At 41.4% G+C, this 17,500-nt stretch overlaps 1 protein-coding gene across 1 annotated transcript; it reads left to right on the top strand.

Moving 5' to 3' along the window:
• Positions 1-9,965: 9,965 nt before the first annotated feature.
• On the top strand, positions 9,966-17,326 carry LOC135098644 (probable E3 ubiquitin-protein ligase HERC4). The gene is made up of 11 exons (XM_064000998.1): positions 9,966-10,092; positions 11,176-11,261; positions 11,931-12,081; positions 12,200-12,419; positions 12,770-12,948; positions 13,228-13,722; positions 14,072-14,153; positions 14,601-14,795; positions 15,283-15,366; positions 15,977-16,108; positions 16,530-17,326. Exons 1-4 carry the CDS (start codon positions 10,008-10,010, stop codon positions 12,271-12,273), a joined length of 396 nt encoding a protein of 131 aa, XP_063857068.1. The 5' UTR covers positions 9,966-10,007; the 3' UTR covers positions 12,274-12,419; positions 12,770-12,948; positions 13,228-13,722; positions 14,072-14,153; positions 14,601-14,795; positions 15,283-15,366; positions 15,977-16,108; positions 16,530-17,326.
• Positions 17,327-17,500: the final 174 nt, after the last annotated feature.

Below are 17,500 nucleotides of genomic sequence, written 5' to 3' on the forward strand. Positions count from 1 at the left end.
ATGAAAAATAAATAAAAGAAAAAAACAAGAATAATGATGATAACAATAATAAAATAAGAGAGAGAGAGAGAGAGAGAGAGAGAGAGAGAGAGAGAGAGAGAGAGAGAGAGAGAGAGAGAGAGAGAGAGAGAGAGAGAGAAACGACGAGAAAAAAAAACAATCAAGAAAAAAAAATAGCCTAACTGTTTACGTTTGGTTAGGTTAGGTAAGGTCAAGCTGAACTTATGAGACCAGCTTGACGTGACAAGATACATTTAAAATTACGATTAATTGACGAGGGTGAACTGTAGCGTCAATAACAGACAGACTGAAGACGTAATAATTCAGTTTAAAAGGTCAAATTAATATCTCATAATGACAGAAGTTTGCTAATTACTCTCTCTCTCTCTCTCTCTCTCTCTCTCTCTCTCTCTCTCTCTCTCTCTCCCATTTCACTCGGTTTACAAGAAATCAGCTGATCATTTTACAGGGCAAGGCAAAAAGCTTAGACACATCATAACATTGAGTTTTTTTTATTATTATTATTTTAAGAGGTTTTGCTTGCAGATTGAATAATAATTAGTGGAGAGAAGGATATATTGATTTGGCAATGTTAAGTGGTCGCGAGCAGTGGTTATATACGTGAATATTACTGTATTAAAGTGATTACAACAAATTTTGCGTTACCCTGTAGAGATGACGATGTCCCTTGGAGTTTCAAATCTTGGCTGAAACTCGTATTTGCGGATTTTCTTTGAATGATATACCGCTTGTAGATGAATCATGAGCACCACTGCCTGATGTGAGACTGGAGAAAGTATCAGGAATATTATTAATTTCAGTTGATCAAGCATATTATAAATCTTGCCACTGGATCATGTCGGCTAGGCTAGGCTAGGCTACCCTAGACGTGCCTTCTCAATTTTTAAAGTAACCTGATAGATTTTCACGTTTCTTTTAATAGTGTACACAGGGGAATAACTGACGCGTCTACACTATTAAATTCAGTGAAAAATATTCACTATTAACTTTATTACAAGTAGAAATATATACAGCCTTTCCCTTCCTTCCATCTAGCTACCCTCACGATCGCCCTGAACATCACCGCACACATTAATACACATTTCTTGATGATTTTGTTTACTATGATAATTCTGAAGGCATGTATGGATACGTCAACTCTTTCTTTACGTCCACCTGGAAGGAGAATGCAAAAGCTCAACAAATAAGTGAGAAATAGCGTAAAATTCAGTAACTTTTTCTCCGCTCAGGCAACCATGGTGGGCGAAAATAAGATTCAACACAATTTCTCTCTCTCTCTCTCTCTCTCTCTCTCTCTCTCTCTCTCTCTCTCTCTCTCTCCTGGATTACTGTAGTTGCTTTTAAAGGTTGCTGAGACGTGACGCAATATTTCCAGTCTTACAGATAATCTACCTCTGGAATCTTGAAAGCACCCTTGAAAATGCGTAAAGATTCTCCCTTAAATTTGTTGATGGAGTCTTGAAACCACCCTGGAAAATGTGTATAATTTCTCGTAGAGCTTCATAAACGTGCAGTTGGTGATATGCTTCGTACAAAGAGAGAGAGAGAGAGAGAGAGAGAGAGAGAGAGAGAGAGAGAGAGAGAGAGAGAGAGAGAGAGAGACTGTACATAAACAATTATATCTTTCCACACACACACACACACACACACGTACGTTTCCCTAAGGGCATTCCATCAGTGTGACGTAATGGGATTAACTTAACTCATCCCCAAAACTCCCACAAACTGACTAACTTCTTCCTCTTCTTTGTCATCTACTGTGACACAAGTTAGGGAGGTGAAGAGAGAGAGAGAGAGAGAGAGAGAGAGAGAGAGAGGTGAGATGAAGTGAGAATATTCCTATGTATTTTCTGTCATAACACCTCATATCACCTTTTGTCTCCCCTGAACCTCTAAAAATATCAACATTTAGACAAGTTAGGGAGGTGAAGAGAGAGAGAGAGAGAGAGAGAGAGGTGAGATGAAGTGACATTATTCCTGTCTCTCTCCCAGCTTAAACTTTCAACAATATTTATAATGAGAAATGTAGACAAGTTAGAGAGGTATAGAGAGATAGAGGTGAGGTGAAATGAGATTATACTTTTGTTTATTGCCTAACACCTTTCTCTCTCTCCTTCTCTTGGCCTCTGCCTCCTCAAATACAGCCTATATTAATGAACTGGTGATGGTACAGGCCTATAAAACCTTGTAACAACATTTCATCATAAAATCTGCCAATGCTGGTTGAATTATAATCAGTCATTCCTCATGCTAACCTTATTATTATTATTATTATTATTATTATTATTATTATTATTATCATGTGATGCAGAATATCATGGTGTTTTGGTTGCAAGAGTCCACGTAAATATAGATTGAGCCATCGTATTCATGTTTTTCATTGTGTGGTGTTGTAAATATACTTTATCTGTAAATAAAAAATGTATCCTATGACATTTGTTTATTTTATTATATGTGTGTTAGGTTAGGTTAGCATAGTCTTTATACAAGCTCTTGGCAGTGCATATATATCACAGACCACATTGTTAGTAAATCAATTTGAAGTAGAACCAATTGTTGTGTGTGTGTTAGGTTAGCCAATCACACCCTTATCTTTGAAATATTCCTTTGTATATGCTTATGTACCACAGCCAGATACACACTGATTAGGGAGGTGGATGGAATAGTGGTGAAACACTGAATATACTGCTTGACTCTTGCATTGGGGAGGTGGACAGAATAGTGGTGAAAGACTGAATATACTGCTTGACTCTTGCATTGGGGAGGTGGACAGAATAGTGGTGAAACACTGAATATACTGCTTGACTCTTGCATTGGGGAGGTGGACAGAATAGTGGTGAAAGACTGAATATACTGGTTGACTCTTGCATTGCGGAGGTGGACAGAATAGTGGTGAAAGAGTGAAGATATTGGTTAACTCGTTTTCTATGATTTTATTGGAGTTTTCATTAATTTATGGTTAAATTGTGAGTGATAGGCTAACCCTTTCACTCTTTCAGTCTTCAGTATCATTATAAACAGTCTACTGTGTCTTTCATAACTTCTAATTAATTTTAAGGTTCGCTTATAAACTCAGTCCTCTCGTTTTCTATGCTTTTATTCGAGTTTCCGTCAATTTAAAGGTTTAATTATAAGTGATAGGCTATTTGGCGCGGGGAACCGACTCCCTCTCTCTCTCTCTCTCTTAACACCTCACAGTGCTTCAAGTGACATATTTTCATTTCTATTCGCTTATAAAGTCAATGTACCCTCGCATTTCCTGCCATATAATTAAAGTATCCGGTTGTACCCCATGGTGAGGGTCCGCTTGTTTCCACCTCCTTCACCGAGGGAGGGAGGCAGACTGCTCCAGGCGTTTTGGGATTTTTTTTTTATTTATTTATTATTTTTTATTGTCTTCCTCAGTGTACCTGGGAAACACCGTGCAGTGCGGATGTGTGTGTGTCTCTTTTCATTTAAACACCAGGGAACGGGACCACAGAGGCACAGGAGGTCAATTAAGGTGAGTTTAGTAGTGACAGGTAGCAGAGGTCTGGCTTCAACCTACGACACTACCTGGAAAACACTGGAAATACCTGGAAAATACTTGATACTTAATAGCAAAAGGGGAGAAGAGAAGAGAAAATAATGCTATTTATCATGGAATAGAGGCGGACACACACACACACACACACACACACACACACACACACACATACACACACATACGCATACATATATATATAGACACACACACACACACACACACAGACACAAACACACACACACACACGCATACACACAGCTGAAATTAATCCAGAAAATAGAGAAATAACCTTCATAACAACCACAAATAATAAGGAAAGAGAGATAGCCAACCTTGTTTTTATCTGAGCCCCCTCCCAGCCCTCCCGCGGCCGCCATGATGGATTGCCAGAGTCTACCCCAGGTTCCAATATTTTTTCTATTTTCTTAACTTATATATTTAGGCTTTTTAACTAAGATTTTATGGTTTGTAAAAATATTTGGTGGTGTTTTGAGTGTTTTGCGTGCGAGTGTTAAGGGAAACATGTCGATTATGAGGTTGTTTCAGCGTAAATAATTGTTGCTGTTTGCCGTTAAATTTTTCATACCGCCAAACATGATTTTTTATTTCAGCCGCTAGGCAAGATTTTATGGGCTCAAAAAATCGTTTATTGTCTTTTAAATATGTTATGATGCTTTTGAGTGAAATACGTGGACTTTTAGAGGGGTTTTAGACCCGTTGAACACTCAAAAAGTCGACATTTATAAATTATTTATTTATTTATTTCAGCTTCCGGTTAACTTCTGATTGTTTGTAAAAATAGTTTCGATTTTTTAAAGTGTATTGTGTTCGTGAGAAATGAGATTTGTGGACTTTGGAATGTATTTTTTTATCGTGTTTGTTCGAACACTTTTTCATATAGTTATTTAAATATAGCTTTATTATTACTGAAGCTTGGAATATTTTTATATGTCCAGAATTAATTTAAAATTATGCCCTTTCATAATATGTAAAGCATTCCGGCCTAGCTCCATTTTTGCGAGGGGTCATTTTCAAAATCATTTGCGTAACGTAAATATGGCGGACGTGACGTCATCAGCCGCCTTCATCCGGGGACCGAGACCCTGGACCTTCCCACCTCCCAGTGCCCTTCCATCAGTATTTAGTGTTATTTCCTATATTTTCCAGCTGTTTCAATGCATAGAGAAGAATAGAAAGAGGAGGAAAGAAGGAGAAATGAAGAAGGAGGAGGAAGAAGAGGGAAGGGAAGGAGGAAGAGGAGAAGGAAAAGAAGAAATATTAAGAAAAGATTTTCACTGAATTTCCAGGCGTTTTAAAGGTAAGCAAAAAATAGTAGTAGTAGCAGTAGTAGTAGTAGTAGTGGTGGTGGTGGTGGTGGTGGTGGTGGTGATGTGGCAGCCTTGTAATATAAGATGAAGTGTTTTGAGTTAAATACGCAATTTTTTTTCTAGGCATTTTGGAATAGAAGTGAGAGTTTTTGGTGTTTTGAAAGGGAATAGTCGTGCTTTCAGTGTTTTTTTTAAGTGAATTCACCGTTTCTGTGGTGTTTTTAAAAAGGCAGGGGATGTTTTTTTTTATTTATTTTTTATTTTTTTGTGTTTTTTTTTTAGATTTTGGTGTTTTTCAAGTTTGTTTGGGTAGAAATTGTTGTTTTTTCGCTGTCCTTGGGTAGGTGTGTGTCTCTTCTGGGGTGTTTTGAAAGGAAATTAAGTATTTATTTAAGTGTTTTTGGCTAGAAATATGTTTTTTTTGGGTGTTTTGAAAGGAAATTAAGTGTTTTTAAGTGTTTTGGCTAGAAATGTGTTTTTTTTGGGTGTTTTGAAAGGAAATCACGTGTTGTTTAAGTGTTTTTTGGCTAGAAATGTGTTTTTTGGGTGTTTTGAAAGGAAATTAAGTGTTATTCGCTGTTTTTGTGCAAGAAATGAGTGCTTTTGGGGTGTTTTGAAAGGAAATTAAGTGTTATTTAAGTGTTTTTTGGGTTTCTAGGTGTTTTTGGGAGTAAAATTGTGTTTCTAGGTGTTTCTAGGTGTTTCTGGTGTGTATGTGTGTGTGTGTGTGTGTGTGTTGCCTTGTCTTTCGTTGTACAGATGCTTATACAGTGTGTGTGTGTGTGTGTGTGTGTGTGTGTGTTGCCTTGTCTTTCGTTGTACAGATGGTGATGCAGTGTGTGTGTGTGTGTGTGTGTGTGTGTGTGTGTTGCCTTGTCTTTCGTTGTACAGATGGTGATGCAGTGTGTGTGTGTGTGTGTGTGTGTGTGTGTGTGTGTGTGTGTGTGTGTGTGTGTGTGTTGCCTTGAATTTCGTTGTACAGATGGTGATGCAGTGTGTGTGTTGTACAGAAGTGATGTAGTTGGCTCTGCTGCTCGTGGAGGCACAGTGGTGTTAGTTAAGAATTGGTTGTCAGAGTCAGTGTTTGGTGTCGACACGAGTAAAGGCGACCAAGTGTGGATGCAGATGCGTAATATTCCTGGTGTATTATTTGGGTTTTGTTATATTCCACCTTCTGATTCACAATATTATTCTTTGAGTGCCTTTTCTTACATAAAAGAGAAATTGTCAGAATTTATGCCTAAAGGACATATCATTATAGGTGACATGAACGCAAGATTTGGCAAAAATGTCAAGGACTTACTGGCGCCACTTAATGTGTCAAATAGCGATGAATTGTCATATCCTTTTGTTGCTGATGATATAAATGTACCGAATGACAATGCCCAGCTTCTCTCAGCAATATGTGTTGAAAATTCTATGCCTTGTTATGAACAATTTGAAAACTGAACAGAAACATTTTCTTGGAAATAAGACATTTCGGAGACGAGATGCGTGGATCTCAGAGGTTGACGTATGCATGGCATCGTGTACTATGATTAGGTACATAGATGATTTTTCTGTAGTACAACGCGTCGACCTGCCATCAGACCACGCCCCCATAACACTCACAGTCTCTGGCACTGGTATGGACCTGGACAATCTTATCGACAGAACACGCCAATTGGGAGACCACGCGGCTCTGTACAGTGTCAGTGTAAAAAAGAACTTGTTTAGAAGACCACTGAAATTCATGAATATTGATAAAGAAGTGTTCAGCAATGTTATTTCCCAAAAAGACCTAAACTTTTTCAATGGAAATGTAGAAATTTCAGAGGTAGAGAGTGGTATTACAAACGCCCTATATTCGTGTGTGCAACAGAGTGTCTGTAGGAATCAGAGAAGTGAACAGGTAGACATGCAGCTTGGTAGGTGGGAAAGGTTGCTGAGTGACAGAGACGACAGTAGAGTTTGGAAAGCTATAAATTGGAAGGGCGAGTATGCAAGTGAAAAACAATGGAAATTCGTGTCCTAGCAGTGATGAGTTTAAAGCCTATTTCGAGACCATCTTAAACGCGGATACGGTTAATGATGATGATGTGGAAGTAACTACTGACGTGACAATTCCTGTCTTAGACGAACAAATCTCTGTCGCGGAGGTTACAGCAACAGATAAAGAGAATGCATCCTGATAAGTCGTGTGGACCAGATGGGTTGCCACCGGGTGTGTTTAGCTTGTTGCCAGCTCAGTGGGTATTAGCTATAGTAACTCTGTTTAACAACGTTTTCTTGTTTGGTAGTTACCCACGTTCTTGGATTAAGGCAAAAGTATTCACTATTTTTAAGAAGGGTGACAGACACAACCCTCATAATTATCGTGGAATCAGCATCTTGAATTCACTGGCAAAATTGTTTGACATGGTATTGTGTGAGAGGTTGAGTCACTGGTTCAGACCACTGAGGGAACAAGCCGGGGCCCAGAGAGGTCGCGGCTGTATAGAACACATTGTTACGCTACGCTTGCTGGTTGATACTGCTAGACGTAAAAAAGAAAAATTATTTGTCATGTTCGTAGATTTTTCAAAAGCTTATGACTTAATACCAAGGAACAAATTGTTAACTGTGTTGAAAAGATTGGGTTTGTGGGATGGTGATGCTGGGAGCGCTGACCGCCATGTACAGGGTGACACAAAGTGTGGTGGGCTCAGCATTGTTTACTGCTACGCTGGGGGTGCGTCAGGGCTCCCCCACCTCCTGCATCCTCTTCATAATCTACATCAATGAATTGGTTAAAATGATTAAAGAACAGTGTATGCCAAGAGAGATTTTTAGACTGGTTACATGTCTTAGTTTTAATGGATGACACCGTGTTATTGTCAACAAGTCGAGCTAATTTAATAAAGAAGGTTGAAATATTGGACCAGTTCTGTAGAGATTACGGTATGTATGTAAACAACGCTAAAACTAGTTTCTTTGTTATTCATGGTGATGACGGCGATGCAGATGCAATTCATGTGAACAGTTTGGTGATTGAACACTGCCACAGTTACATTTACTTGGGATCACCATTCACCAGTGATGGGTCAGTGTCCTCAGCAGTTAAAGCACATTCAACAGCAAAGTTGTGTCATGTATTAAAATATGTTTCATTTGTTACAAAGAATAATGATTTGCCTTTTATTGTCAAACGTAGAGTTTTTGAGGCCGCTTTAATGTCTGCAATTCTATACGGATGTGAATCCTGGGTTAGTGCTGATTATAAGCCTGTCACCAAACTGTATAACTGGGCACTAAAACAAATGCTGGGGGTTAGAAAAACAACGCCTAACATAGTATGTTACGCTGAGGTGGGTTTGCCATCAGTCTCAGACCTTATCAAAGTTAAGCAACATAAATTTTTTAGGAATATATGGCTAGAAAGGTCAGGAATGAATGATGATCCTCTGATACTGGCTATAAGAGTAACACTTGCCTCACGTACACCTACATCAAGATATATAGACACCTTTATTAATACTGAGCCACTGAGTATGTCAACAATTATAGAAAATGTTTGTAATGATATAGCACATTCAGATTCATCCCGTTGCAAAACATATAAAGAGATAAATCCACAATTTAAAGTACCTGACCTTTACAAACAAAAACATCTAGTTAACGATTTACACAGAATATCTTTTACCCGTTTCCGTCTGTGTGGTCACCGTCTTGCGATCGAGACTGGGCGCTGGAAACCGCAGAGGGAGAGGGCGTTTGCCAGTGGAGGAGCGGTTGTGTAGTTTGTGGAGGAATACAGACAGAGAGACATGCGGTAGAAGTGTGTCCTCTAACAGCTCATCTTAGACATATTTATAATGTCACTGTATTAGAGGACATATTTGCTGATACTTTTCCTCGTGAAAGTATGTGTAAGATGTTACATGAGGTGCTAAATGTCTTAGAATAGTGGTATAATGGTTGCAGTTGTTTGTAATTATTTAAAAATGTATTAAAGTATGGAAATTTTTGTGGACTACACCAGTTATAAAGTGTTACTATTAACTTTAGTAGTATTAGTGAATTTATTTGTACTTTTTATCTATTGTTCTTTATATGCACTGTGGTCAATAAACTATCTATCTATCTATCTATCTATCTATCTGTGTGTGTGTGTGTGTGTGTGTGTGTTGCCTTGTCTTTCGTTGTACAGATGCTTATGCAGTGTGTGTGTGTGTGTGGTGTGTGTGTGTGTGTGTGTGTGTGTGTTGCCTTGTCTTTCGTTGTACATATGCTTATACAGTGTGTGTGTGTGTGTGTGTGTGTGTGTGTGTGTGTGTGTGTGTGTTGTGTGCCTTGTCTTTCGTTGTACAGATGGTGATGCAGTGTGTGTGTGTGTGTGTGTGTGTTGAAAATGTACGTAAGATGATATATAAATCTTTCATTTACAACCACAAAATGGTGAGTAATGTTGAGAAGGAAGAAGAAAGGAAGATTATGAGGAAGAAGAGGAGGAAGAAGAGGAGGAATAGGATTTAAATGAAGGAAAATAACAGGGACAAAGTTTTAAATCATATTATTCGTTATTTCTTTCTTTATTCAGTATTTCCTTATTCCTTTCTTTATTTTCGTTTACTTCCTCCTCTTATCCCTTTTCTGCCAGAGGAGGAAGGGGAAGAAAGGAGGATGAGGGTGAGGAAGACGAGGAAGAGGAAGAGGATTAAATTTCTTTCATCTTTCTTAGACAGTCCTCAGGATGTCAACATTGTATAATGGTACAGTGTTGAGACAGGGACGGTCGCGTTATAATTCACTAATTGAGGTTACTTTTGATAAATAAACAACTAGTACGGAGTCTTTTAAGTATTTTACATTATCTTATACCGGAAAATATTAAGGAAAAGTGGCGTAAATAAGAAAAAAAAGGCAAAGATTAGACGATGTGGGATTTTATAACTTGTGGTATCTTAAAATACTAATATAAGATAAACCCTATGCAAAACGAATAATATAACCTTTATTAATCATCATAACCTAGAAAACATATATATATATATATATAAATATATATATAAAAACCAGTGTAATTAGTAAAAAACAAAAAAAAACTGTCCCTGGGAAGTGAGACGGGCCCACAGAGTCGCGCCAAAAACGTGGATCTACAGGCCAGGCATCTTATGTTTAACCAGGTGTACAAGGTGCTGGCTTTCAAGGGCTCCTCCACACCTACAGACACACGCACACACCACCAGATACAGGAAGGTGAGTGCCTGAGATGGTGTTGAGTTAGATATAATACTTATTTACTTGAGAAATGGTGTTGCTTTGTTGATGGCGCCACACAACGCCAGTAAGATATTTCAGGACCACTTAAATTGCTTCCCTGTGCAGCCAGTGACGCCTCTCCCTAGTTAAATGTGTGTGTGTGCGTGTGTGTGTATGTGTGAGTGCGTGTGTGTGTGTGTGTGTGTGCATAGTTACCAGATAAATGTAGTTTTAAGAGAATTGTTTTGCTTACACTTTAAAGAATCACTAAATTTTGTGACGCAGCCTTGGATGTGCCCCTGTGCTCCCCCCCCACGCCCCCTCGCCGCCCTTGGCAGTGTGGGAACCTCGGTACACGCCAAAGTGCCAAGTAAACACCTAACCTAACCTAACCTAAGAGAGAGAGAGAGAGAGAGAGAGAGAGAGAGAGGTCACTGTTATCATTATTTTCATTATTACACACAATTTAAGGGTTGACCTGGCCCGCCCTCCCTTCACCAGGCCACCCCCCCTTACACTCTCTGTTCAGGTGACCTAATGTGACCTAGCCTTGACACCTGCACCTCCACGGTGTCAGCTGGGCACTTGTACACTCCACAGTTCTAGGTGAAGACACTGTTGGGGTCACTGTGGGTCAATGTGGGTCACTGTGGGTCACTGTTGGGTCATAGGTCACTTGTCCTTCATGCATAAAAGGTGTCTTGTTTATGTTTGTGTCAGGTCGCAGTGTGGTGGCCCTGTGTGACCCTTGTACTAGAGGTCATGGTGATTGGTTGGGGTCATCAGTTTTTATGTGGTTGTTGTTGTTGTTGTTGTTGTTGTTGTTTTCTTATTGTTTTATCATATTTTTTTACTTATTTATTTATTTATTTATTTATTTATTTATTTATTTATGTACTGTGCTTGGAATGTAATGAACCTACTACTACTACTACTACTACTACTACTACTACTACAACTACTACTACTACTACTACTACTACTACTACTACTACTACTACCACCACCACCACACCACCATAACCACACAACAGTCCAATAGCACTTTCTCCTCCTCACCACCTGTTCTCTCACCTGCAGAATTAATTGATGAGCTACAGAACTACACCATCGTTCAGGTGGCAGCCGGAGACCAGCACTCTCTTGCTCTCACCTCCTGGGGCCTGGTGAGAGAGAGAGAGAGAGAGAGAGAGAGAGAGAGAGAGGCCTGTGATGTGTGTGTGTGTGTGTGTGTGTGTGTGTGAAAGAGAGAGTAGAAATAATTTTGTTGTTTGGCGTCAGGTCATAAACAGTGCACACGCGGGACTGAGTCACTCGGTAAACACAGTGCAGTGGGCCGCGGGTGGCACCAAGCAGTGCGCTCTGGTGGCCAGGGGACAGAGTATGCCATGCGCGGGAATTTTAATAGATTTTGTGAGTACACATTGATTTTTTATTGATTTTAAGGCTCAGGGAAAAATGTGCCGGATACTTGAAGCTGCCGGATACTGGAATGCCGGATGAGAGGGATTTTACTGTACATTCAAATTATTTCTCCTAGACAGGTTAGGTTCTCTCCCTCTCCCTCTCTCTCTAATCTCCCCTCTCACTCTCTCTCTCTCTCTTTAAAGGTATATTATATCTTAAGTTAAGTTGGGTTTTGTTAGGTCTTAGTTCTCTCTCTCTCTCTCCTCTCTCTCTCTCTCTCTCTCTCTCTCTCTCTCTCTCTCTCTCTCTCTCTCTCTCTCTCTCTCTCTCTCATCTCCTCTCCTCTCTCTCTCTCTCTCTCTCTCTCTCTCTCCCTCTCCCCCTCTCCCCTCCCTCCCTCCCCCTCCCACCTCTCCCTCTCTCCTCAGATCTACGCACGGGGTGACAATGGGTACGGTGAGCTTGGCGTCAACTCCTGCGACAGTCACACCGCCACACGCAAGCTTGTCAAGAGTCTGGCCAGGAAGGTGACAGTGCAGCTGGCCTGTGACGCCAACCACACCCTTGCCTTGACTGCTGGTGGGTGTCTGTATGTATGTATGTCTGTGTCTGTGTCTGTATATATGTGTGTGTGTGTGTGTGTGTGTGTGTGTGTTATCATCATTATTTATTTATTTTTTGCTTTTGTGTGTTTCAGATGGTGACAAAATACCTTCGGCCAGTTGGCACTTAGACACCGACAGGGGCCCCAGAAGGACCCTGCCCTGGTGACCTCCTTGGCTGGCACCCTCTTAGTCCTGCTGGCCGCTGCGGGTCACCACTCTGCTGCCGTGACCCAGGCCGGCTACCTGCTGTTGTGGGGGGTCAAACAAGCAGGGTCAACTGGGCTATACTCCCAAGGGTGATCCTCTTGTTAGGTGTGTGTGTGTGTGTGTGTGTGTGTGTTTGGGTGGTGGGAGGAAGAGGAAGAGGGAGAAAAGTAGTAATAGTAGTAGTAGTAGTAGTAGTAGTAGTGGTGTACATAAAGTATATTCTTTTATTTATAATCAAGAAAAAACAAACTGAATAATGATAATAATAATAATAATAATAATAATAATGATGATGATGAATAATTCTAAACAAACATGAATTAAATTATATAAGCCTAAAACTAACCAATTTCTCTCTCTCTCTCTCTCTCTCTCTCTCTCTCTCTCTGCTCTCTCCTCTCTCTCTCTCTCTCTCTCTCTCTCTCTCTCTCTCTCTCTCTCTCTCTCTCTCCCAGATCTTCGCAGGGGGGGGGACGTCAGCATGGCCACCGTCAGCAGGGAGAGTGGGGGTGCTGAGGACTTGCAGCCCTCCCCTACCCCGACCAAATGCCCTCTCTCTCACAATTCAAGAACATATGATTAAGAAACTTCTGTCAATTGAGGAAGAAGACATGATTGATGACGATTTGTTTACGTAAGTGTGTGATGTGTGTGTGTGTGTGTGTGTGTGTGTGTGTGTGTGTGTGTGTGTGTGTGTGTGTGTGTGTGTGTGTGTGTGTATTTGTGTGTTTGTTTGTGTTATATAATTTATTTTTGATGTTTTCAGCGACAGAATGTTGTATTTTTTTGTGTTTGTTTACATTTGTGTCATATCAATCTATTTACAAACAAACAAACAAACAAACAAACGAACGAACAATATTTCCACTCCCCACGTTTGTTTACACATTCACTCACCCACTTCCAAACACAGGTACACAGAGACAGTGTTTGCCTCAGTGTGCGCTTGGAACAGCTCCCTCACGCTTGCTGGCTTGCACAAACACACACACGGGCTGGACTACCGTTTGGCTGAGGACTGTGTGGCTCAGATTGGCCGGATTGCAAGGGAGACCATTCAGGAAGTGGCGAGTGCGTGCGTTTGTGTGCGTTTCACTGCATTTTACTGAAGGTTTCCCAGGACAAAACAGGACAAACCGACCTGCTGGCATTTCACACGCAGAATCTCACAAGCGTCCACTGATCCATTACCGAGCTAATCCAAACGTATCCAAACGTCCACAGGTTCGTACTGGCATTCAAAACGTGGCCAAGAGTCTTCCTTCGCATCCCCCCAGCCAGGACGCCTTACGCTGTTATGTCCTTCCCCTGTACAAGGACTTCACTAACCCTAAACAAACGGCCAAACTCCAAACGCCGTATGCTGAGGGAGTGTTGAAGCTTGACAAGGAGATGGCGGAGGTGTTCAGTGAGTTGGATTGTGTGTGTGTATGTGTGTGTGTGTGGTGTGTTTGGGAGTGTTTGAGTGTGTTTTGGGAGTGTTTGGGGGTTGTTTGTTGGTTGTGTTTTGGTGGTGGTGTTTGGGTGTGTTAGGGGTGTTTTAAAGGTGTTTTGGGGTGTTTTAAATGTGTTTTTGGTGTTTTTTTCTTTGTTTTTTCTATTGATTTGTGTGTTTTAAGTATATTTTTGGAGGAGAAAAATTAATTCTCTCTCTCTCTCTCTCTCTCTCTCTCTACTCTCTCCTCTCTCTCTCTCTCTCTCTCTCTCTCTCTCTCTCTCTCTCTCTCTCTCTCACTCTCTCTCTCTCTCTCTCCAAGGGACTTTCCACTATGGCTGGTTACTGTGTACAAGAATGTGGTGGTACAAATACTGAATTTTGCTCACCAATCTAGCTCTGAGGTAAGAGAGAGAGAGGAGAGAGGAGAGAGAGAGAGGAGAGAGAGAGGAGAGAGAGAGAGAGAGAGAGAGAGAGAGAGAGTGAGAGAAGAGAGAGAGAGAGAGAGTTGGTTTGTAAGAGTGTGCATTGAGAGTGTGTGTGTGTGTGTGTTTTGAGTGTAAGAGAGAGAGAGAGAGAGAAGTATAATTGTCTGTGTACTACTACTACTACTACTACCACCACCACCATTCTCTTCCTCATTCTCTTTCTCTTCCTCCTCCTCCTCCTCCTCCTCCTCTTCCTCTTCCTCTTCCTCTTCCTCTTCATTTACTACTACTACTACTACTACAACTATTACAACAATTCTTATCTGCAACAACAGCACCACATCAGTTACAAGCACTCAGACCACCACCACTACCACAACCAGATCTTAACCAAACCTAACCTAACCTACCCACACCACACAGAGACCGGCGTGCCCTTGTGCCTCCCCTGCGGCTGTTGTCCCTGGTCCACGGTCTGAACTTCCAAGCCGGCTGCCGAGTGGGGCGGTTGAACTACGACGACTTTTACATCCCAGAAATTGCTATTAGAAAATTGATATTAGGAATGATTACTTGAACTGGATGAACAGCAGGCTTCACCCGATGTCCAGGAGGGAGGTGGGTGTGTGTGTGTGGGGGTGTGGGGGTGTTTGAAGGTGGCTGAGTGATTTTGGGGTGTTTGGGTGTGTTTTGGGGTGTTTAGATGTGTTTTGGTGTGTTTTTTGGGGTGTTTGGGAGGTGGGTGACCATGTTTGGGGGTGTTTGTGTGTGTATTGGGGGTGTTTGTGAATGGGTGACTGTGTTTGGGGGAGCTTTCAATGTTGAACGCTTAAAAACATCCTTTAAAATTGACAATTCCTTTAATTTTAACTGAGAGACCCTTAGAAACATCCTTTTAAAAATTGAAAACCCTTTATTTATTCTCTTAAGCCCTTGAAAACATCCTTTAAAAGACACCAAACCTTTAAATAGCCTCATAAACCCTTAAAATCACCCTTCTACCCTTTATTTACCTCCTTAAACCCTTAAATACACCCTTTAACTCTTCATTTACCCCTTCAACCCTTAAAAACAACTTGAACTAATCCAATCCTTTACATTACAGAGTCCAATCCTGTTCTGTGAGTATCCATTCTTGTTCGACCCTCAGGCCAAGACGCTGCTGCTCAGGTGTGACGCCACTCGGCAGGTGAGAACCAGGTGCAGGACAAATTAGGTTTGGTTTACATATGTTTATTTGTTTATTTGTATATATATATATTTTTTTTTTTTTTGTGTGTGTGTTTTTCAAGGATTCGTCAGCATTGTAGAACAGCAGAGGAGGTTGTCTTGATTCACCCAGTCCTCTCCTCCCCACCTCCTCTACTGTCTTGATTCACCCAGTCCTCTCCTCCCCACCTCCTCTGCTGTCTTTATTCACCCAGTCCTCTCCTCCCCACCTCCTCTGCTGTCTTGATTCACCCAGTCCTACCCTCCCCACCTCCTCTGCTGTCTTGATTCACCCAGTCCTACCCTCCCCACCTCCTCTGCTGTCTTTATTCACCCAGTCCTCTCCTCCCCACCTCCTCTGCTGTCTTGATTCACCCAGTCCTCTCCTCCCCACCTCCTCTACTGTCTGTTTTCACCCAGTCCTACCCTCCCCACCTCCTCTGCTGTCTTTATTCACCCAGTCCTCTCCTCCCCACCTCCTCTACTGTCTGTTTTCACCCAGTCCTCCCACATGACACCGCAGGAATGTAAATAAACACACCGTTCACACTAATATCCTTCCGTTTATTGATTTCTGTCGGTGTTTCCAGGGCGAATGTTTCCCAGACCACCCGGTCATACGCACGTTCTGGGAAGTATTTCACAAACTCTCCCTGGAGCAGAAGAAGTTGTTTTTGAAGTTCCTGACGGGCACTGACAGGGTTCCTATTCTGGGCATGAAGGTAGGTGAGAGACAGAGAGAGAGAGAGGGGCTGAGGGGAGTGACTGTGGGGTTTGTCAACATCCTGTGGGGGGATATCCTGTGGGTCTGTGGGAGAGAGAGAGAGAGAGAGAGAGAGAGAGAGAGAGAGAGAGAGAGAGAGAGAGAGAGAGAGAGAGAGAGAGAGAGAGAGAGAGAGTGTCCTCTTTTTCTCTTCCTTCTTGTCCTCTTCTCTTCCTTCCTTCCTTCCTTCCTTCCTTCCTTCCTTCCTTCTCAGTCATTCCTCTGAAATATGAATAAATTTATAATAATAATAATAATAATAATGATAATAATAATAAATTTAATAGTAATTTATTGTATTTTCTCTCACACACACACACACCAATATTTTCTCCCTCTCTTTCTTTTTCTCTTATAAACTCTCTCTCTCTCTCTCTCAGGCACTCAAGTTGATGATCCAAAGCACAGCAGACGACAGCTTCCTTCCGGTCGCACACACCTGCATCGCCCAACTCGACCTGCCAAAATACAACACCAAAGAGAAGCTGAAATACAAACTTCTACAGGCCGTACAGCAGAGTGAAGGGTTCGGCCTGGTGTGAGGGTGTCAGGGGGTGTTGACGGGGTGTGAGGGGGTGTTGAAGGGTGTGAGGGGGTCAGGGGGAGGCTGTGTGAGTTGGATAAGAGTGACCTTGTGTGTGGGAGGAAGTGCCTGTTAAGAAAATAGAATATATAGAAATTAATAGAAAATATATGTAATAGTTTACAGAATTATTATTATTATTATTATTATTATTATTATTATTATTATCAAATTGAGTATATTTTTTAGTCTTGTTACAAAAAAAAATGAGTGAAATAAAGAAAATGAAAAAGGTAACTTGTATTATTATCACTATAAAAATGAGAGAGAGAAAGAGAGAGGAGGGTGGCCAACTTGCTGGACATGAGAGGGAGGCTCTTGCTCTACAAGGGCCAGATACGGCCTTATTTAGAGTATTCCGCCCTCTCCTGGATGTCCTGTGCTGCCACACACATCAGCAAGCTCCACGGTGTCATCCGGTGGTGACTCGGTGGAAGTGCCGCGTTCCCGCTCCAGCCAACACCGGCCCACCTTTTGGGGGCGAGTCTCCAGACCGTGGAACGTCTTCGCGTCCTCCGTCCCTCACATCAGGGGGATGGATACCCAGGACGTGAAGTTAACAGCACACCACTGGAGGGGCTCGTTCCCAACCCTCCTGCTAACAATATTAACGCAAGTCCATAAAGAATGTATATATATGTATATATATATCTTTATATTTATATTTGTGTTGTATCACACCCCTAAAACAGGTTGCACGTGGCAGTGCGCCTTCACCTGATAATGTACCTTCGCATGATAATGTACCTACGTTTAACTAGGTTTAAA

This window comes from Scylla paramamosain, unplaced genomic scaffold (assembly GCF_035594125.1).
Source record: "Scylla paramamosain isolate STU-SP2022 unplaced genomic scaffold, ASM3559412v1 Contig72, whole genome shotgun sequence".
Lineage (NCBI taxonomy): Eukaryota > Metazoa > Arthropoda > Malacostraca > Decapoda > Portunidae > Scylla > Scylla paramamosain.